General features: G+C 37.9%; 1 protein-coding gene across 4 annotated transcripts in view; it reads right to left on the bottom strand.

Annotated features, from left to right (window-relative positions):
• GABRG1 (gamma-aminobutyric acid type A receptor subunit gamma1) overlaps window positions 1-22,089 on the bottom strand; it is a 62,605-nt gene extending 40,516 nt beyond the window's left edge. Inside the window, exons 1-2 of one of the 4 annotated variants that reach the window (XM_014887941.2) lie at window positions 21,967-22,089; window positions 5,388-5,536 (exon numbers count right to left, since the gene is read on the bottom strand). In XM_014887941.2, the coding sequence (XP_014743427.1) occupies window positions 5,388-5,536; window positions 21,967-22,058 (241 nt within the window). In that variant the 5' untranslated portion in view covers window positions 22,059-22,089. Of the gene's footprint in view, window positions 1-5,387; window positions 5,602-9,364; window positions 10,970-20,391; window positions 21,102-21,966 lie in introns of those variants that run through there. The other 3 variants (XM_088163320.1, XM_088163319.1, XM_088163321.1) reach the window with 3 other exon arrangements.
• Between the last annotated feature and the right edge of the window lie 848 nt (window positions 22,090-22,937).

A 22,937-nucleotide genomic window follows, 5' to 3' on the forward strand; every position in this document is an offset into this window, starting at 1 on the left:
TGTGTCAATTTTAAGAAATTCCAACTTGCATCATGCAGTACTTATCTGCCACAAGGGCTTTCCTGTAGTGAGCCACTTAGTTCATTTTGCCTTTTCCATACTATTTTGAGTAAGATTATTAAGGGTATTAAGAGACACTGAACAGTTTGAAAATCTGCCTCTGTTGAAATTATTTTAATTGACATAAATGGTCCAGAGAAAGAAACCAAATTCAAGAGGACTGGAAGAAACTATTTTGTTACCTTAGTTCTCCTGTACAATACAGAGACATGTGCTTCCAAATTAGAAGGATTAATTGATACTTCTAGTGTTATTGAAGTAAGAGTTCATGAAAATGTTGGAGGAAAATACCTTCTTGATACTTGGAGAAGAAAATAACAAATTGGGAAGATTTTCCTAGCCTGACTGCTTCTTATTTTATTTTAAAACTTGGTATCAGCCCTGTAAACACCGCGAGTAAGGAGAAGGCTATTTAACACATTCTGCATGAAGTGCATCAGTGCTCTCAACAAGGGGAGAAAGGGCTTGAACACTTTAAATATTTACACTGAAAGACAGTATGATGCAGGCAAGAAGGTGAGAAGGCAACAAAGTGCATATTCAAGAGGGAAGGAGTGACAGAGAAAGAAGAACACAAAGGAGCATCTGACCACAAGGTCACAGGAAACCTGTTTGGTAAGCCAAATTTAGAGATATATACTCACTTTCTGATTTCCTACTTTGACTTTTTTTCACTAGACTAAACTTCTTCTGGTTTTAAAAATTTTGAAAAATGTTTATTCCTGATTAGACAAGTCATAGTGATAAAAATCTACCTCAATCATTGACAAACTATCTTACTAATTTCCCCTCACTTTCAAAGTGCCTGGTTTTTAGCCTCTATTTTTGCAGGCTCAGTTTTCAGCTTTTGATATTTGATATATCTCTTCTTGCTACACTTACGAGCTCTTCTCATCAGCTATTCTCATTTTATAAACACCTATCTCCTGACAGAAATAATTATCATCCTTGTAAAAGTCCAGAACATTGCACTTTTTATTGCTTAATACTGCTATTTTCATTCCTCCAATCCATTACTTCAGTATATTAACCAAGAGCATGGTAGCCCATCTACATTCACTAACCAGTCCCCATAGTTTGCCACAATTCTCTCATTTTCTAAAGAAGGACTAAGTCTCATCACCTTTGTCTTTAATTAGTACTTATTATGCTCTTTAACGAAGACCAATTTTGTAACTTCATCCAGGCTTATTTTCTTTGAGCATTTCTTTGCTCATTACTTGCCTAAAGAAGCATCCCCTATAGTGATAAAGCAGTTATTCAGCAAATAAATTAGGTGACTACCATATTCAGAAATAAGAGTCCTTCAGGTTGTAATAACTTTTAATGGAATAATGCAATTCTCACAATCACCTATCTAAGATTATCACTTGTATGGCTACCTATATTGAAAATTCAGCCTCAAGTGTCTTCAGCAGGCTTCCAGGTCAACCTCTGAAGAATTTTTTCAAAGTGATTTTGATGAAAGCAGAGCCCTGTTCTCCAAATTTTTTACCCTTCTGTTTTAAAGAAATCCATCTTTGGCAGCTACTCCTATCCCACCACTTTTATTATTTCTGTGATTTTCTATGCAGTGCACACATCCAACATCTTCAACATTCCCTGAATATATGCTTCTACATCTAGCTCTTGTATTTTGATTTTCTTCAATTCTTGGAAGAGATTCTTAAACACAAAATACATTTCTCTTTCTCTACCTTTCCGTGATATTCTCCTACTTGTTTTGCTGCCTTGAATAAAACTCAAAACCTTTCCAAACAGTGTCAAAATGATAATGTAAAAGCAAATTTTTAATGGAAAGCTTTCACAGTGGCACAATATGACCATATGCACATGTGATACAGTATTTCTACGATTTTTTATAAGGCTACTTAACTAGTATATCTAGCAAATATTGTTCAATTAGAAGAACAGTTGGTTAGGTAATTTCCCCCAGGTTCTGTTCCATTGGAGCCCCCTCCCCAAACCTTTTAGCCCTCAGCCTTAATGTGTCTGCAGTGTACAGTGCAAAACAAAGTCCTTGCTAGACTAATAAACAGAATTTCAGTAATGTATTAGTAAGAATTTGTTAAAATATGGGAGAGGTCAGGAAAAGTACTAGAAGTTATAACTACGTATTAACAGTCTGCAAAGTTACAAATATATGCAAAATAGATATAAAAATTAAAAAATCTTTAGGCATCAGTTTGAACTTATTACTTTTCTGCCTATATCATACTTTTATTGCTGCTACACTAAGAGCACCTGTTCAACAGAATACCTTCTAATACCCTTATTTTTTGAGAATTAGTACTGCTATTTGAAAGTCCTCTATTTTCCATGTATTCTTTATATCTCTTAGAACATGACTATTCACATTTGTGCACTTGACATATGTAAATATTTACCCACGCCCTGCTTATAGGACAATAACAACTATCCAAAAACATACATGAGCAATTATCCTTAAATTCTCACCATTTTAAAAATTTCCATCAATGATGATTTGTCTTACTCTGTTAATTGAAAACACACACTAAAGTTGTAGATATGTGATGGCTGTTTCCTATTTTTAATAAATTTTCAGATAGCACAGTTGTCTTTCACCTATACATACATCATTGCTGGCAAAAATGATAGGATCCATAGCACTGATAGGACAATATTAATATATCAGTGTCCCTAAGATGAGAGAGGTGAAAAATGAGCAGCCAGAATTCTTTCCTTTAAAAAGGAAAGTTCAAAAATAATAGCTACTTTGATGCAGAACTAGAGCTAGAACAGTGTGGTTATAGAATCATGCAGCCAAAAGGTAATGTTACAGTGAGAATAATACTGCTGTATTAGTATATCAACACTCCAAGGTTGTATCTGTAATTAAAGGTATTTATACCACAGATAGGAGACTTTATCTGATAACTACTATTACTTCATACTGAGTAGAAGAATACTAGAACTTTTATGCTCCAAACACCTCAAGCCTACTACATAAATTGAGGTAGAGACTAGTAAGATTAAGTAATAACTAAAACTCATGGATATTTGAATAAGACAGACAGAAAATGAGAGTGCTTTTCCCCGATTAAATTTCAATATTGCCTCCAAAGCTTCAATTTTCATTTGGCTCTGCTTTAGCATCTCCCTCAACTAACTACATGTTTAACAATGAAACTCTTATTTCGCTCTGACATGCTGAAATTCTGCATCAACACCAGGAAGAAAACAAAACTCTGCTCTGAGATTAAAACCCAAAAAGTCCAAGTTCTAAACGAAAAATGTTGCTATTGTAAATGAGCTTTGTAATTCAATCATAAGAATGTTCTGTGGGATACTAATGGTTTGAAAGATAATGAAAATTCCAGTTCAATAACCTTGTTGTACAAGAATGGACATACATGCTGAAGAAAGGAATCTGACACCAGATTTTATCCATGTATTTGAAGCAGATTAAGATGAATAAATTTTAGCCTGATTTTGTTTTTCTCTCTAAGAAATATCTGCTGCAGTTCCCAAACAACTGGACAGAATGTAGTGCCTTCACCTGAAGTCAGAAATTTCATCTTATGCTGTCCAAAATTTCTTCCTTGTGGCAGAATCATACTTAACATTCGTTCTGCTCAAAACAAAGTGAATAGTCCCAAATGCTTCCATTTTTTTTCATTACTCTGGCTGATTATTCATGAACTTTATGTTCTAGTATAGTGGATCAAGGCAGACCCCAGATAGCAAAGGTCATATTGGTACAGAACTTTTGAGAAGAGAAAGGGTACATTTATGTGACAGAAGCTAGAACTAAGTGTCTTCTTTTGAGAACTAATATTTTGAATCCAAAAAGCTGCACATTGAGTTACTCACAAAAAGACTGAGTTTTTGTCGTATCACAATGCAGAATAGAACCCGAAAAATAAAGGCAAAATCAAAATTTTTCCATGCCTATCTAAATGCATTCAACATGTCAGAATAAATTCCTCCTCTGTATTTGCTCCATTTACCTGTAAATTTTATGGGGAGAGGAGAGAAAAATAATTATCTTTTCTTTCATCCCCACCTACAAGCTAATCATTAGAAGGAATTCTAGAAGAGACAGTTTATTTCCCCATAATCACTTTTCTGTCTGTTGCATCAAACGGGAAAAAACGAACAGTAAGCCATACACTTGTCACACACTGAACATTTAAGAAAAAACGTGCTGGAGGACTTTTTGTGTTGTCTAAATGTTTGTAGTAATTTAATTAAATGAACATGAAGAAAAAGACTTTAACCAAACTTTATGAGATTCACATGTGATTATATTATGACAGGGAGAGAATTATTGCCTTTCAACATCTCCAAGATAACAGTCACCAATAAAACAGATCACAGAAGTTTGGGAAAGAAAACAATTTGTCAGAAACACTCAAAGGAAAATGCACAGTTTGAGATTGCATCTTTTTCTTCCCCTACATAAATGAGACAGGTCTAGATTGTTGTGCTGTTCAACATACAAGCAGCTTACAGACTCACATGGCATTGCTTTGGTAGGGAGTGCCAGGTACATCACAAATACTTATGTCTTCCACCTCTTCCTTCACATTTCAGGAAACAAACTCAGAGAAAATATATTGCTTTTCTTATTTGATCCTGCATGCAAGGGGTAGATAGCAGCTGGCAAGGTGTCATGTACTAGATGTTTTCAAAACAAGATTCTTCCAAATATTTACGCTTAATAGCTATATGCAAATTGATGTTTTGACTATTGAAAGACAAAATTGCCTTCTCACTAGCTGCAAAGTTTGATCTATAGCAATGCAATTTTTCTTCCTATATTCCACTAGAAAAAATGGGTCCTAAGTTTTATTTTTAGGTTCTTGAAATTTTTTTCAAAATCTTAGTTAAGGAAAGAAGACAATTGAGTTGAGTTATATTTGCTCAAAATAGACACAATGCATTTCCTACAGTAAGAATAAAATGTCTAGGGATGATTATTTAATGAAGTCCTACAGATTTAAGATCAATTTTTGAAATGACCATGGCTGGCTTATATCTACAATTCTTTCTGACAGAAGATCTTTGTTAAACAAAGCAAATTATAATTGCCTTTTAGTGATGTATTACAGATTGCTCACTGCCCCCCAAAACCAGTACTTTCCATATGAAAAAAAAAAGATTATAAATAGAACATGAAGTCTAAAATTGCATAGAATTTTTTTTACTAGTTCCAGAAAATTATTTCATTTTATTATTCTTATATTTATCTTGCTATATTGAGTTTTACGTATTGCAATAAACATAGTTTTTCCATCTTTGACAAAATGCACACCATCTCTAGTTCACATTTTCTATTACACTGAATAATTTTATGAGCTTACCCCCAATATCTGGCCGAAGCTTATTGTCATATCCCTGAAGTAAGGAGTCCAGTATGTGAGTTACATCACCACCATGAATCTTTGGTGCAAGGACCCATGTTTTATTCACGGTTAGATCTTCATCATCCTCATCATCTGCTTTATCAGCTCTATGTTGTGTGATTAAAAAAAAAAATAAACAACAAGACTGGGAAAAACACAAGACACAGTGAAACTGAATACACAAGAGTTGGAGAAGAAAGAGATAAGATATTGAACACCATTTAGAATAGTTTGTGAAAAGATAAATGCATTCTGTTTGCCAAAAGAAAGAAGCAAGCCCTTATTTTACAATACATATATATTTACCAACACTTTGTTTTATGGTAGTGAGGAGTGTGTTAATAGAGGCATTTACACATCACCCATATAGAAAACTCAAGCCATGAGTCAAACCTTTAAAAGCAGCAGCAGGCATCATCTTACCATCAGCCTTTTCCTATTTTAAAACAAACATGTAATTCCAAAGCTTTTCCCTACATGCATTTCTTTTGCAAGTGATGCTGCTAATATTTCTAAGAGATGCTTAATCTTCATAATAGCATAACTACTGTATGCTACATTAAAGAACATCAACAGAATCTCCTTCCTAGTAGCCTCTGTTATATGATGTGAAAAAATAAGACTTGCATATTTATTAAACTCCATTCACATTTCAAGCAAGCAAACATTACATCCATGTGCTACAACGAAGCATTAGCAGAAGCAGAAACTGCAGACATATGTCAATTATGTATCTGTATGTACACATGGTATAGCTGACTGAAAGGAATGGCATACCATTTTCAGACCATTTGTTAGCTACCTACTCTATCAAGATGAAACAATTGCACAGGGAAAATAATTACACATTCATTATCTATCTTTTAATTAGATAAGCAGCAATAGATAGCTAATCCCTAGATCATTAAAAAAACTGCAATACCTTCATTGCATCTGCAAATTCACTCAAATATCACCAAAAGGTCAAAGAATGCCTGAAAGTAGTTTTCTTTTCATTTCAATCAAATGAGTATGGACTTCAGTATTCCTCTAGTGCTAAAAACTGCAAGCTATATTACTCATCCAGTTTATTTCAAGGCAGTGCTATAGGCTTGAGGTCAAACAAAGTGCATGAGACTGATAGCAGTAACTAACAGTCACACAACTCACCTTCACAAATGGACACTGGCTAGCAATTACAGAAAATATACAGCCCCTATAAATCAGATCAAATATTAACAGAAGTACAATATTCCAGTAAAAGAAAAGAATTAAATTACTATCCTTGTGCCAATTCACATTATACACCAAAACTAAAAATGTTACTGCTTTATTAAGGGCTTCTAAATTAGACATATGCTGCCCTCAAAACTAAGAGTGGAAATTTTCAACAAATTTACTACAGGAAAGAAGACTACCTTCCATGTGGTATGTTCCATGTGAAGAAAGGACAGAAAAAGTCAGGAAAGGACAGAGTAAGAGAAGGCATGTCTGCCTTTTTATTGCAGTCCTTTGTGGGAATGCCTCAAACCAGTCTGTAATAGAAAGGCCTTGCATCACCTCTTGGATAACACTAGCAGGTCTCACTGAAAATCAAAACTGTCATTGCTGTGGAAGCTCTTAGTGGTTATGGCATGCCTGCTGAATTTGGGAAGCACGACAGAAATTGCCACAGCTCAGTAGTTCCCAGAGGATGAACAAAAGGCACTGTTTGGATATCAGAGCTTTCATACCTAGCTTGCAGCAAACAAGTTGAAAGAGTCTATTATAGTGGAAAGTAATGCACAGTCTAAATACGAGGCTCACTGACAGCTTCCTCATAACAACATGAAAAGCGCTTTCATTCTTTTAAATTGAAATGTACCATAAAATACTTAATCTTTACTGCACTACATAGACATTAGAGAAATGTCAGATATTAAATATTTAACATTTCCCATTAGCGGGATCCCACTAATGGGAGCACTAAAACTAGGAAGCTAAGTTTTGTAAATGTACACTCTTTTTCCCTCAGAACTACCTATTGCCATCCTTTTCATGTTTTGTTGCCACACAATTTTTTAATTTTTTTTCAATACATCTATTTATGGTCTGCTTGCACCTTTTGGCATCTAATTACTTTATAAATTAGCTTACAGTTGCTCAGAGTACAGAGGCAATCCCAGCCTTTTCCCGGAGGCATTAAGATGATGAGGAGTTAAAAGTTAATTTATAAGTAGCTCTCTAAGGAAAGAGACATAGCCATCACAAAACTGACCTTCTTCATTTTGTCTTCCATCCCATAAAAAGCAGATAGAATAGTGAAATTAACAGAGTTCCTTACAGATACAGGGCACCTGATTCTCTGGATCAGCCCAGTTATTTGCAGAGAATTTGAAGTGATTATGACACTATTTTGTTCTGCTTTAATGTTTTTATCCACAATGCTATTAAGAACAGCAGAGATTTAGCCAAAATGGAAAGTACAAGAGGTCATGCCATGACCACCTAAACCAAATAGAAGTTACAGCCACAACACCTCAACTCTCAGTCACTTGAATATCCTGACATTTCAAAGCCCTTAATTTCATTTATAGATTCACAGGACAAATCACATCAGAAAGAGATCACGAGAAGTGTCTCTAGTCCAGCCTCCTCCTCAAAGCAGGGCTTGCTCTGAGGGCACAGCAGGATGCTCATGGCTTGATCAGTTGGTTATTGCAGACATCCAAAAATGGAAGCTGCAAAATCTCTCTGAGCACCTTGATCTCCACTTGGCTTTTTTCTACTATTTACTATATTGGAATAAACTTGAAATTTACAAGGAAAAGAAATGAAAATAAAAACACATTTCAAGTTTCACTCTTCATTTTTTCTCTTTCTGTCTTATATAATTGTGGGACCTCTGGTCCTCCTCCAATTTTAAAACTATGAACTGCAAATAGGTACACAATGACAGCTTACAGAAAACTATTAATGCAATTCCTGGAGGAGAGGGAAAAATTCCATCCCAACATCTGAACGATTTTCCTGACACTAGTAAATAAATCCATTTAAGAGGATAGTTTTATTAGAGGCAACCCTTCTTTACTTAGTGTCTGACGAGTCTTGGTTTAAAATGTTCATTTCTAACCATTTACATGGAACTATTATTTTTTTTTATCTATTGTACACTGGAAAAAGTGCCAACCACTAGAAAAGAAACACAACTGACTTCTCTACTGGTACAGAAGGCCAACAAGAGCTTGTGATTCAGTAACCCATTCACTTAACTGGCAAGGGAACCAACATGAATCAGACAATAATGTAACAAAATGTGGAAGACCTGAATGATTGCTGTTCTACATGGTGAAAACAATTATTCTTACTCTATTCCTTTTCAGAGGTGATTGACTGAGATTATTCCATCTCACTACCTGAATACCAGTTTTTAAACTCTTCTTTAAAATGTGCCCAAGATCACCACGTGTGTAATAAAGACTACAGTATCTCTGAAATGCTGATGGCACTCAGTTCTACAGTTTTGATTCCTAAATCACAGCCATTGATGTGCAGCATCAAGACTGTGGTAAGAAGGAATGATGCTGGATGGAAGAAGGAAGTGACCAGAATATATAGAAAGGCTTTTGTACACCCTCCAGTGAAGCAGAGTACACCACCTGCCAACTTGAATTGTCAGTCCAGTTGGTTTGGGGGGAGTTACACAAAGCTCCCTCAAAAGAGCACCTAGCCACGTGAAGGCAACAGTACAGGCACTGTGTACATATTCACTTCTAGGAATCTGAATGGCCAATATTTGTCATGCCAAACAGGTTTGAATTAGTTTGTTGTAAAGATTGAAATACCTTCAGATGTACAAAGTGGGCAGGATCAGTTGAGATGGTGTTATTGGGATCTAATCGACCTTGCTAGACCATATTCTATAAAGAAACATTCATTTAGAAAACAAGATGGGTCAAAACTAGTTAATCTTTTACCGAGTTTCTGTGTATCTCCAGCATTTTCTCCAGGGTTTGGAATGGGATAGAAGGAAAGACAGAAGGCAGCAAATTTCATTCTAAACCAGAAAATAATATGTTAAATTCAGGTATGCCATTCAATTATTTAGTGACACTTAACTTTGGCTGAGGACTTTTTTACTTCTTTGCCATTAAAATAAATCTAAGAAACCTATGAAGATTAATGTCAATTAACTCCACTCCCACTTTAATGGTAGCACTTTCCCGTCTCTTTCACAACCCCAAGAAGAAAGATAAACTTAATTAAAGAGGAATTCCTTTCCTTTCCAAGTTCATCTAAAGGTTATTTCACTATACACAGAACGTAATACTTGATCATCTCTCCATTTACTATAAATATAGTTGTTCCAGCTAGATTCACTCAATGTCTTTTTCAGAATGTTTGAGATTATGATTTCTAACAAAAATACATCATTAAACATTAAAACATTTCTGTTCCATAACACAGTGCTACTTTGCATCTATTAATGCAGGTGCTAATTCTGATTTTAATGATTTTATAAATAAGAAAGAGACCTCACTTCTTAAGATGGTTGTTGTTGTAACACTTCAACTGCCCTCATAAACTCAACAGTAAACTGCATGTACACAGCTAACAGTAATTAGGCAAAAAAAGTGCCCCCATTATGCTCTCTGTCCTTCAACTAATTGGAGACATTACCATGACTAATAAATTTCTGGGCACAAGTGACTAAGGACTAAATAAGTCTTCTCAACATCAGGCAACATCCTCCTCTTCTGACATTAATATCATAGGTTTTTATTTTCCTTAAAACATGAGAAAAATCAATCAGGGGAGCTTTGTGCTGCAATTAACATCTGTCAAGTTATTCAATGAACTGGAAGAAAAATGAATTTAGTGAAAGTGTTCTGACTGCTATTTGCATCATGTGTGTCAAAATATTACACACAGAAGTACATGTATAGCATAAGTGAGAGTATTTAAACATACTTAAGCATCAATTTAGTTGTCCACTCCCAGGCTTCTATTCCTATCCAACACAAGAAAGGATATCTAGTCTCCAAGATGGTTTATAGGGATTTGATTTATAGGGAACTTGTAGATCTCTGGAAAAGTTGAGACTTGTCAGAGAGCCTGAGTTATCTCTGCTGAAGCTTCGAGTCTGCACAAGCAACTCAATCAAGCTCTTGGTATCCATGAGGTTTGGACAACCTTCACAGTGGCCTTGTCTATTTGGAGATAGTGATCCTTCTGTACAGCGAATACTCTGATGATTATTTAATAAATAAATACGGAGGAAAGTGAGTGTTTCAGATAATTTCTGTGCTGAAATAGCTGAAAAAAATATTTCTTTTCCTCGTTGCCTTACATGTGTGAATAAAAACAGTAAGGCTAGTTGTGTTACTTCATTTACCTGAAGATCTTCAGTTGCTTCAGGAGTTTTACCAGCACAGGGGTAGGGCACAGTGACACTTACCTAAATGATGAAACATGTCATAAAACAGCTGTGCTCCCCAGGATACGTCCTTTGTCTAAATATAATGCGATTTAACCTTTATTTTCTATTTCTTACAAAAAATTTTAAAAATTAAAAAAAAAAAGTGGGAGAAGAAAAAAGAGAAAATATCAGATCAAATTATTTCTCTCAACTTTCAGAAAAATGGCAGTGTTTCTTGAAATGTAAACATGACAGATTACTTTGGTAGCAACAGTACTGCTTCACAGGCTTGTCAAAATAGTGGATTTAACCAGACTGGCCTTCATTACAAGTCAGTCAAGACAGGTAAGATTCCCAGGGAAATTTTCCAACAGATCATCTAACCAGACACCAGCTTTCTCCAGAACACCAAGCACTATATGCTTGTATGTGGTAAAGCAGTGTATTTCATGGCCCCATCAATGAGAGGTCAGAGCTCACCTGACCTAGCCAAATTCCACACATTAAAAAAGACCTAAAGCTCTGCTAAAAAGCTAAACATAGTCACTGACACACCTAAGTCCAGAGTCAGGCATTTGTACAGAGGCTGGTGATGATTCTAGTTCAGAAGATAAAAATGCATGAACTTAGTCATGTATCATGTCAATGACCAAGGCATAGGACCAGGTGTAGATGAAAATCTGAACTCTAGCAGAATGATAAGTTTAAGAAATGCCTGAGACAGAGAAAAATTCCTTAAATACAGAGAAAAATGCAACTTCAACATGGAAGGAATGAGTAATTATGCTCATGTCAGCAATTTAAATTACATATTTGCATATGTTCTTGAATCTTCTTAAGATAAAACATAGACTTCAGATAGACTTGCAGTATCCTCAGAAGCTGAGAAATTACTGGGACTCTTTCATATGTGCAAATACTACTCTCAAATAGCAAAAATAAGTAGGACCACGTAGTCATGACTGCTAAAATAGAACTCAATTCCATTTTTCTACAAAAGACTTTCTAAAAACCTCACTATCACTGCTAGCTGTCTTTAGTGAATGGTTTAAACATCTCTCAAGACTTATCTTTCAGACTTTATGGCTGACTTCATAGTCAACAGTTCTGTTATAATTCTGTAGACGTGAACACTTTTGCATTTTATCATCAGAGTCTTCACTGATACGCTTTATGTGTCGCAAAAAATTTTTGGGAAAATAAACGTAAGTGCAAGCAAAAACATAAAGCTACTGAAAATATGTCTCCAAAAAGCATTACTTACTCCTTCTAATCCTGTGGGATACAGACCCACTGATGTTGTAGTCCTTCCTCCTTATCCTTCCTAAACTGGTTTAGACATTCTTTTGACAAAAATCTCTTTCTCCCCCATCCATTCCATCTCCGACGTTTTCATTAATTTCCCACCCTTTCTGCCTTTTCAGACTTGGGCATATTCTTTTGTGTGTCACAGTGTATTTCTCTCTCCCACTGAAGTATGTTTTACTTATTGCCTATGTATTTTTTACAGGACACCTACCACATACTGTTAGGTTGAGTCTTCTGAACACACATAGTGCCTTCTGCTCTTTGTCTTATTTCATATTTGGCTGTTTATAATTTCTTATCCTGCTCCTCCTTTCCATTCTTCTTCCTTAGTGTTTAGTGAAAGGATTAATTTGGACATTAATTATCGGGAAAAGTGCAGAAAAATATTAGGAATTCCTACACAGAAACATTTGAACACTAGATTAGAAGTATCAGCTACCTAGGGAAGTTCACTTGGTATTAAATAAGCTTTGTTGTAAAAAAATGAACAATCATAGCAATAACAGAATAAAAACATGTACCTCTCTGTTCACTCCCTGTAATAAAAAGTGTTGCCTATGCATCTGAGTGCTTAGACAATTAACCTTGTGATAACTTAATACATATCACAATCGAGGCATTAAGATCTTTCGAATCATTACATCTTTGAAGTGCATCTCTGAAAAATATGAAGCATTTTCTCCAACACACAAAAACTTCAATCCAACTAATCTTAATCCCAGTAATAACTTCACTTAAAAGCATTATCACATTTCTCATAAAATCTTCAACATCTTTGTGATACTTATATACTAAAAACTAATCCAAAATTACTGAACAATATAAGCAGACTTAACTCTGAGCACTTAATGCACAATCTGACTGCAAAGAATATTTATAGAAATGGGGATTTTTATCAAGAAAAACAACAGATACTGTTAAAGCTATCTTCCAGAACAATTTTGTTCTGAGATCCACACAAATTGTTCTTCTCCAAGTCAATTTTCACATAATGCTGCATACTATTTGAAATTACATTGGTCAAATGCTATTAATTCAAATGGATTTTACAGATCTCACAAAATTATCATAAAGACTCAAAGTAGCTTAGATACTCTTTATCCATCAGTCTTCTCACAAAATAATACAAAGTTTATCTTGTCACCTTGAAAGTTCATCCAAACACTGATATGGTCAGACCAGATAACTGCTGCCTCTACTCCTATCAAGCTGCAGTCCAGAAATCAATTGACAATTTTTCTAGCCAAGCACGGGTAATTCTCTGCACCACTTCAGAGTTGCTGGATTCTCAAACATATTCAGCTTGATTAACATAGCAATCTTACTTTGACCATGCCTTTACCTCCACATGTGATGACAAAAATATTCAGTTTTGTAGACCTGAGGCAGAAAACTACCTGTTTCTACAACCCCCTTTTTTGTGCCACACAATAGAGAGCAAGCACTTCACACAAGTAACAAAACAAAAATTACAAGCTGATTTCAGCAATTTTCCAGAGAAATTATTAGTTTTCACATAAAATTTAGGAGGGATCTTGAGAAGTTTGCTTCAAGTCAAAGAAGGGCCAATACTGAATTTAGCCCAGGGTGCTTGCCTAATCTATGTGGTATATAAAACTCCATGGAAAGACATCCCAAAACTTCACTGGACATCTTGTTCTGCTGTTTAATTTTCTTCCTAGTAATTTTATATCTAGTTGAGATTTCCCTGTTGCATTCATCACCATTGTTTCTCATTCTCTTACTATGCACCACTAGGAAGTGCCTACCTCTATTTTCTGGATCATCTCCCAGTAAATGCTGGGGACTGATGCTGAATCCACACAAAGTCATCTTTTCTCCAGTCAGATCAGCCTTGCCTCTTAGTCCAGGTGATCCTGCTTGACCAGCTCGGTAGCTCTCTCCTGAGCTCCCTCCAGTTTAAACCCTGAACTGGATGCAGCACCTACGTTCAGTTTCACAGGCGTTGAGCAGAGGGAGACAGTCACTTTCCTAAATGTGTACCTGATCCCACAGCCCAGGAGGCTGCTGGCCCTCTCTGCTGCCAAAGTGCCATGCTCTCCAGTAGTAATTCCAGGTCCTTTTGGAAGAGCTGCTCCCCAGCCAGCTAGCTCCAGTCCTGCTGAGGGGGACCTTCCATTCAGGTGTAGGACTTTAGCACGCCCTTGATGACTTTTATAATTTTCCTCTCAACCCATTACCCCAGGCTCTCCTGTTCTCTCAGAACAGCAGCCTTGTCTGCAAATATATGAACTTGGTAAAAAAGTAATATTTCAAGATTGAAAAAATTGTCCTCAAGAAACATTATGCTAAAATCTTTATTCCTGATGCTCTGAGCAGTTCTCACTCCATCCCAGAGAGAGGAGGAAATAAGATACACTTTGCATTTCTCTTTCCTTGCAGCAATTATTTCATCTTCTGGTTATAAACTTGCAGAACATGTTGTATTATGTCTTTCCACAGAATCATATAACCATTTAGTTCGGAAAAGACCTCTGAGATCATCAAGTCCAACCTTTGACTGATCACCACCTTGTCAGACCATGGCACCAAGTGTCACAGAGTTGTTTCTTGAATACCTTCAGGGATGGTGACTCTAACACCTCCCAGCCCGGCCCCTTCCAATGTTTAACATCCTTTTCTGGGAACAAATTCATCCTGATGTCCAACCTGAACCTCCCCTGGCACAGTTTGAGGCCATTTCCTCTTGTCCTATCTCTAGCTGCCTGAGAGAAGAGGCTGACTCCCCCCTTTACAACCTCCTTTCAGGCAGTTGTAGAGAGTGGTAAGGGCCCCCCAGCCTCCTTTTCTCCAGGATAAACACCCCCAACCCCCTCAGCCACTCCTCATAGGACTTAACCTATAGACCTCTTGCCAGCTCTGTTGCCCTTCTTTAGACACACTCAAACAATTCAATGTTTTTCTTGTAATGAGGGGCCCAGAACTGAACACAGGACTTGAGGTGCAATCATAGTTTCTCAGTTGGTAAGTTTTATCTTCTTTGTGAGTTTTGGCCATATCATGCAATCAAATAATTAAAATGCAAACAGCCATAGTCCACTGTTCATCTAGACCAAACAGCAGGAAACAAATGAAGACTTGAACAGAAGGTAAGAGGACGACCAAAGCAAATTATAGAACTTAAGTAGATATAACTGAAGAGGGACAACAGGTAGTAAATAAAGGTCAAAATATCCCCAAACTGCTAAGGAAGGATACAGTGTTGGTAAGTTCTCTGGATATGTAAAACATGTACTAACCATGGCAGTACCAGATCTCCTGGGAGCTTCAGACTGGTCATCACACAAAGACACAAAGAGAGGCACACATAAATCCATGTGCCACACGTCAGCACACGGTTCACACCCTATCTACACCTGACTGATGAAAGGTTAATTGCCATCAAGTTCAAAATTAACAGATACACTGTTGGCCAAGTGCTTTGATCCAAGATATACTTTCCATAGTGAAATCAGACTTAAAACAAACCTTTGATAAATGAATGCTGAGAACTATAACCTCAATAAAAAGCAGTTAACCTAATTAAATGCCATCTCACACTAACTACAAAATTCACCAAATTGCAAAGTCAATTTTTCTACCTTAAAATATCACCAGCATCTCAAAGGATATATCAAATGAGCAATCCTTTATAAGGCATTTTCAGTCATTTAAGCTGAATGTACATGTTTCAATATATCCATTTGAACATTTGTCCTAACACAATTTTTCACATATTTCCTGCAAAATCTTCGGGTGACAAGAAATCTGCTAAAACACTTCACAAAATCAAACTTACTTGAAATAGTTCCAAATTCTGGTACACATGTGAGCAGGTACCATTCTCTTCCCACAAGAGCCAAAGTAATATGCATGAAATGAAGCAGCAACAGAACCAGAGATTTGCATTGAATTGCACACTGTAATTGTTGCATATAAATAAATCCGGCTTGAAATTACAGAAAAAGTCATATACCTACAATAACTAGGCAATGACAACATGTTCACAATAGAAATACAATGAATAGGTTCTACAGATATTTCAGTGTAAAATTAGGCTATTATGGACTAATCCAAAGGTCAATTAAGTTAATGAACTGTATAGAAAGGTGAATATATTCTGTAAGGACTAATGGAAATACCTAAACCATGAAATCAAAAGCTTTCTGTTTCTCTCTATGCACAAATTTATGTCTTCTCTGATGCAACTTCTTGTGTATTACATGTAACACATCTTTAAAACAGAAGAATTACACCTCTTGTTAGATGGTAACTAAAATTTATGGTAGTGACAGTATTCCCCTGCTGGCCATAATCCACAGGCTATCACCTGGATGGCCCTCACTGGCCAACAAGAACCTAAGGTACAGGTTACAGGTCCATAGGTCACCTGCAGCAGGTCTGGCACAACCCAGTACATATCCACTGGCTGTATGGTGATGATATAAAGAACTGTTCTTCAGAGAAAACACTGAGGGCACTTTATTTTAAAAAACATCTACATAATTTATTCTGTTATGCAAATTGAACATTGGACAATGAAATAAAAAATGTGCATGACTTACATTGACAGTGTACCACCTAAATGGACAGTTGATGCTACAATTTTTTACCAATATAAATTCTATCCAGTCAAACTTTATTCAGAATGAAAAATTGGGCAATAATACCATATTAATAATAATAATACTTAACACCTGTCTTAGACAAGAAGAAAACCATATTAAAGGACAGGACTAACAATCTATTTGAGACATCAAATAATTTAATCCAAATAAGATGTATCTCCTTCCACCTCATATTTCTCCTATCTGCTATGTCTGTCTGTCTTCCTGGAAACAAAGAAAAAATGCAGCATATAAATTTAGAAACACAGATTTAGCCGTTCACACCTTACCAGACATGAATGTAGTGACACAGAAAAGGATTTGACAACAAAGGCAGAAAGCAAAAAGAACATGAGTTACACCTGAACAGTATCAGAGCTAATCCTCTGAGAGAGCATCTCACAGGAGAGGTATGAAGTAGTAGTGAAGCAATATTCTGTGTGTATCTCTTCTTCAGACAAAAAAATGGAAAAGGTTATAAAGTGGTTATACAAATAATTAAATATTCTCTGAAGAAATGTAGGTATCACAGTTTACTTATGTGAGAGGAAAGTGTGACTATCAAGTTGTCTCTTAAACTACATATACTAGGGATGTGATTTCAAGATTAGTTTGCATGGCATGTAGCATGGGTAAATCCAATTCAGAGGAAATTTCCACTCCACATAGAGTGTCTCCAATTGTGAGACATTTGTATAGAACTTCAATTTTGGACTAGACCATTCATCCTGCAACAACTGCTTGGAATTCAACCACACCAGAGCTTCCTGTCGCCCAGAGGTGAGGAGGTTTCTACAACATATTATGAAAGACTAGGCTGGAAAGAGAAAGGCACCAGGACGTTTTCTGACCAAAATGCTGATTCCTTTAAGAATTTTCAGAATTCAGTTGAGATCCTCTGAGTTCTTGTCAGGGCAAAACTTGGCAGAGACAATCAGAACAAGGAAGAGCTTTGATAACTGGTTGATTTTGGTTTTCTTGTTGAAGAGCAGATGGATGCAGACCACACTGTTCCTGAAGAGCAGATACAGCCATTGGACTATACCTTGAGGCTACCCTGCAGAACCAGAAGTATTAAAGAAGACCTGGATTTCCCCACAAAGAGATGGACATGGAATCCAGTGGCTGAGTCAGGTGCAGCAGGTTACACTGGGAACGGGAGATCCACTGGCTGGAAGCCAGAGAAACCTCAGACTAGGAATACTACAAGCCTGATAGAGAAGCCAGGGCAAATTCTCCAGTTTTGTTTAGCCTCTTATATATTCTTATATAAGAGCAGATTATCTCAACAGATACTACTGACTGGAAAATCCCCAATTAAAGGATATTTTAGATAATATTTATTCCCATCATATCCATATCACTGAAATTGCCCTCTTCTTAGTTCTGATGAATTCCTGATGACCTTCCTAGTCTCTCTAGTTACCTCTATTAGTTCAGTGTTGTTCCATGATTTACCATTTTAGGTTATATATATATATATATATATATATATAGAGAGAGAGAGAGAGAGAGAGAGAATCAATTTTTTACATAGGCCTGTAGGCCACTGAACTTGCCACATTATTTTCAGTCTTAAAAAATGCTTGCATGTTTAAAAATGCAAAATTCTCTGTCGTCTTCAGATTAATTCAATTGCGTCTGAATTACTCTGTACAAATTATAACTATTCAGAGATATTGCTAAGAAATAAAAGTTAGCGTAATTGTCATCCACCAGACTTTTAAAGGTTCCTGTCAGTGTGTTACAGTCATTTATAATTAGTACTTGTCTCTGCTGCTCTTTACCAAATAAGTTATGATATCGTTATTTTGTTCGTGCACATGATCAATTTAGGATGCAGTGCAAGAAAAAGTCTTGCAGGTAATTCAAAAAGTGCTACTCTGTTCTATCATAAGTGGTACTACAAAAACGGAGTTTGAGATGATCACTTGGTTTTCTGTGAATTCAACACACATGACTCTTTTAGTTTATATGTATGATAGCCCAAACCAAAGCAACTCACTTTCAAACAGTGCATAAACCTAGTCCATTAAAGTGGTCCTACCTACTAGGTGTTCTGTTTGACACAGATTAATACAATTCTTCTAGAGCTTCAAAGAAAAAACACCTATTCCCCTGATTCCCTTGTAATCTACTCTGTAGATAGACTTACGGGTTCATAAAAAGAAATTGAACAAGCTCAACAAGTGCTCACCTGTAACCTTTTTTGTCCAGCTCAAAGAGGCTTGAATTTGTAGCAAAGGTGCTTTTCTTCTAACATCAGGCATATTTAACAAACAGAAGGTTAAAAGTAAATGAAAATTTGTTTCAATTTGCTGAGAACCTTTTTTTTTTATTTAACAGATTGACAGTTTGAAGGTTTCCTTGAAACTACTGTAAGATTATGTGCAAAGATATTTATGTATCTTTAAACTTTATACCAATGAAAGAAAATATTAACAAACTTTCAATAAAATAAACTATATTTTAAACCACTGGGACGGCTGAATAACAAGTTCTTTGTTGTCACATCATGAACAAAGCACATAAGAGTGAGGATGATAATGAATAAACATCACAGATGTTCAAATGAAGCACTAAATCACTATTATCAAGCACTAAGAAACCAACATTGTTATGACAGGCTTAACTCTGATCCTGGAATTCATATGAGATGAAACGTAGGCTGTATTATATATTTTCCTAACAGTTACTTTGAAAAGAAAATATTAGTTGGCATTTGTACCTGCTGACAGTTGCATTTCAATAGAGCATTTATAATTGTTTTTAAATCATCAGATTACAAAACAAAAGGGAAGATATAGCCAAAATTAAGTTAAGCTTATGATATACTTTTAGGCATGCTGAGTAGGACATACCATTTAAAGAAATATAATTAGAAGAAATGTTACAGTTATGGTGCACCTGTATGGTTGGAACTAAGAAAACAACATTAATTATATTGTCAGTTCTTAAGCTCTGCCTATCAATTATCTGTTTATTCGAATTCGACAAGAATAATGGGTTTGCCGAACATTTAGGACTGCAGTGACTGCTGGGTAAGTACTCTTTCCCTGCACACATCTTGTAGAAAGGCTCACAGCCCAATTTCTGCTGCAGAAATCTGCTATTGACAAAAGTAGTCCTTCAAAATAGTGACCCATGAAATTAAATCAAGCGCATTGGCCATTCTGATCTGCTAGTGACGAAGGTGAAGAACTGGGGGTAAACAACTGCTTTATGGGAAAGAGCTCCCACACTTTGGTGTGGGAAGTTTGGTGTCATGTTATGGAACAGCTTTTGGGGCAGTATCTTAAAAGAATAAACTCTTGGTTGGGCTCAACTCCCAGTGCCCTTGTTAAGGCTTTAGCTCCATTTGTTACAGCTGAAGCAACTTTACTCATACTCAGCACAAAGTACTTTGTGTATACATGCATACTAAAATTGATGCAATTTGCATCCTTTTAAAAGTATGTGTTGAAAAAGCAGACTGGCTCATGCAAGACAGTTTTAGAAAAAGTGGCAGACTTGGTGCAGCCTGGTTCAAGGAAAATCTTGGGCTGAAACTACAGAGAGACATCCAAAGCAGAAAAATGGTATTTCCATCCTACTTTGTGGCAGACTGTTAAAGACCACCAAAGGTCCTGAGCTCCCCAAAAACACTCATTAATTGCAATGCACTACATACCAGAGAATCATGATCTGCAACACATGTCCATTTGAGGTCACTTAAAAAAAAATAAGGAGGGGGGGGAATCTTTCAAACAGCATTTTTCCATGTAGCCTCTGAAAAAAAGTCAAAGCTGAAAATAGTTGATTCAAATATATGGATATTCATATCAAAGGTTCCCTTTTATCTGAGATGTCCTGGAACACAGAACAAAACAATGCATGTAAGTTACCTCTTTTCCTCACTTCTTATCAACTTATTTATAAATGGCAATGTTAATGAGATGCATACATAATAATCTACACCTCGTTTTATAATCCCAACCACAGTCTGACAAGCAAAGCAAAATAAATTTTTTTTTTTAGCTAGTCCTCCTCCTTTGTAACTAAAGCTTTGAACTGATAAATTAACATGCATATTCTTTTCTCTCAAATCACTTGATAATTTCTTTCACACCTGAGGTACACTGTGATCATTAAGAAACATTCTGAAGATGCACAGCTGCACTGGTATCATTTTCATCAATCCCTTTGAAAAATATTTCCATAATTTATCGAGGTTTTAAAAGACACAGGTTAAGAAAATAATCAGTGGTGTTTCTACTAGGAAAACACAACAGCCTTCTGAAGATGAGAGATGTGATGAGATCAACATACCTCACACAGACTGATAAATCGTCATGCAATGTGGAGAAAGGGTCTGGAGTATAACAGACTTTAAAAAATGTTTAATAAATTTTTTTCCTTTTTTTTTTTTTTTTTGCCAGCCTTACACGACACATTTTTGTATCCTCTAGAATGATAACTTTGTCTTTCATTTAAAAGAAACACACATTGAGCAAGAGTCAAATACCCTTTATTTATACCTAAAGTGCTGCTTTGTGATTTTTATGAGTATAACCTGTGGAATGGTTCACATTAGCTCTGCATTGTCAATGGAGTAGAATTGTCACACCTCTTTTCGTTGTTACGGGTACTAATAGCGCATGTACACAGCTGTACCAAACTGTTGTTTCTTCACAGGTCTCCAGCTCAATTTTCTAACTCTCCCTCAAAACGCACGTTTCCAACTTCTGGGACTTGTGCAGCTGTCCTGCTCCATGCCACGCGTGAGCCCGATGCCCTCCGGAGCGCTGCGGCGGCAGGATCCCCGCGCAGGTCCCGCTGCGGGGATGGATGTGTGCCCCGCAGCAGCGGCCGCCGGAGCGGCAGCGCCCGCCGCGCTCCTGCCCCCGCTCCCCGCAGCCGCCGCCGGGGACGGGCGGCACCGCGCGGGGAGCTCGGTGCGCCGGGCCGCCCTCGGCAGGGGGGCTTTTCCCAGCACCGAGCCGAGCCCGGACTCGCCAACCAGCCCAGCGAACAAGTGGGATGCGGCTGAAGTTTTACTTTGCCGGCCCGGCTCTCGCCGCAGCTGCCCGCGGGAGCCGCGGCGGCAGCACCGACACCTTTTTTGGTTGAAGTTTGGCGGCGCGACGTGCCGCCTCCCCTGCCCCTGCCTCTTGCTTCTACCCCTGCCCCCTGCCCCGAGCTCAGCCTGGGGCGATCCGCAGGTGCCGAGTCCCGGGGGGCGGTGCGGGGTGCCCGCCGTACTCACCCGCTCCCCAGCCGCACGGTCAGCAGCAGCAGCAGCAGCCGGGCCCCGCGGCGGCGGATCCAGCGGGGCGCGGGGCCCCCCCACGCATCCATGAGCGTGCAGGAGCTCTCCCTTGCCCGAGTTTTCTCCGGAGAGGCTGGGAAATAGCGACCCTACCAATCCCACCACCCCCCGGCACACGGCAGGGAGAGGGAGGGGAGGGGAGGGGAAGGGGGAAAAAAAATAAAATAAAACACCCAAACAGGTAGAAAACCACTCTGCAAGGACCGAGCAACTCGCCCAATAGGCTCATCAGGTTGCTTCATAAATTATCCTAAAAACTGGTGGACGAATCAATCCCTAGCAGAGGTGGAGCCTCCTTTACTAGCAGGGAAACATGCCTGGGAGAAAGGGTGGCATTGATTTGGTATTTTTCTCCAAAGAGGGAAATGAAATAGACCTTATATATACATATATATATGTATACATGTATATATAAATAGGCAAAAATGTAAAAAAAATGTTAAATACATGTTTAAAGCTATACATATACATTTAAACATTTCTATTTTTGAAGCTATTCAGAGGGCGACTCTCCGAGAGGCAGCCGGTCCGCCCTGCCAAGCGGAGACCCGCAGCCGGGAGCAGGAGCTCCCGGGGATGCGCACGGACACCCGCGGGGACTGCGCGTCTCCACGTCCCCAGGCACGATCGAGATTTTGAGGGGGGCGGCCCTAGCCGCGGGGAAGGGGGCATCCGCCATCCCCGCGTTCGTGCCCAGGAGCGGGAGCACAGCCCTGCAGCCGCAGTGCCCGAAGCCGTGCTGGAGGCAGGCATGCTGGACGCGCAGGGGCAGCCGCGGGAATTGCGCGCCCCGAGCGGCGCAGGCTCGGCGGCTGCGGGCGGCTCTGCGCGGCCGCGGAGCGCCCGGGGGACACGGGCGGCGAGCGGCCGATGCGCCGTGCTGCGCCGTGAAATGCGCCAGGGAGTGC

Source organism: Sturnus vulgaris, chromosome 4, assembly GCF_052056855.1.
Source record: "Sturnus vulgaris isolate bStuVul1 chromosome 4, bStuVul1.hap1, whole genome shotgun sequence".
Lineage (NCBI taxonomy): Eukaryota > Metazoa > Chordata > Aves > Passeriformes > Sturnidae > Sturnus > Sturnus vulgaris.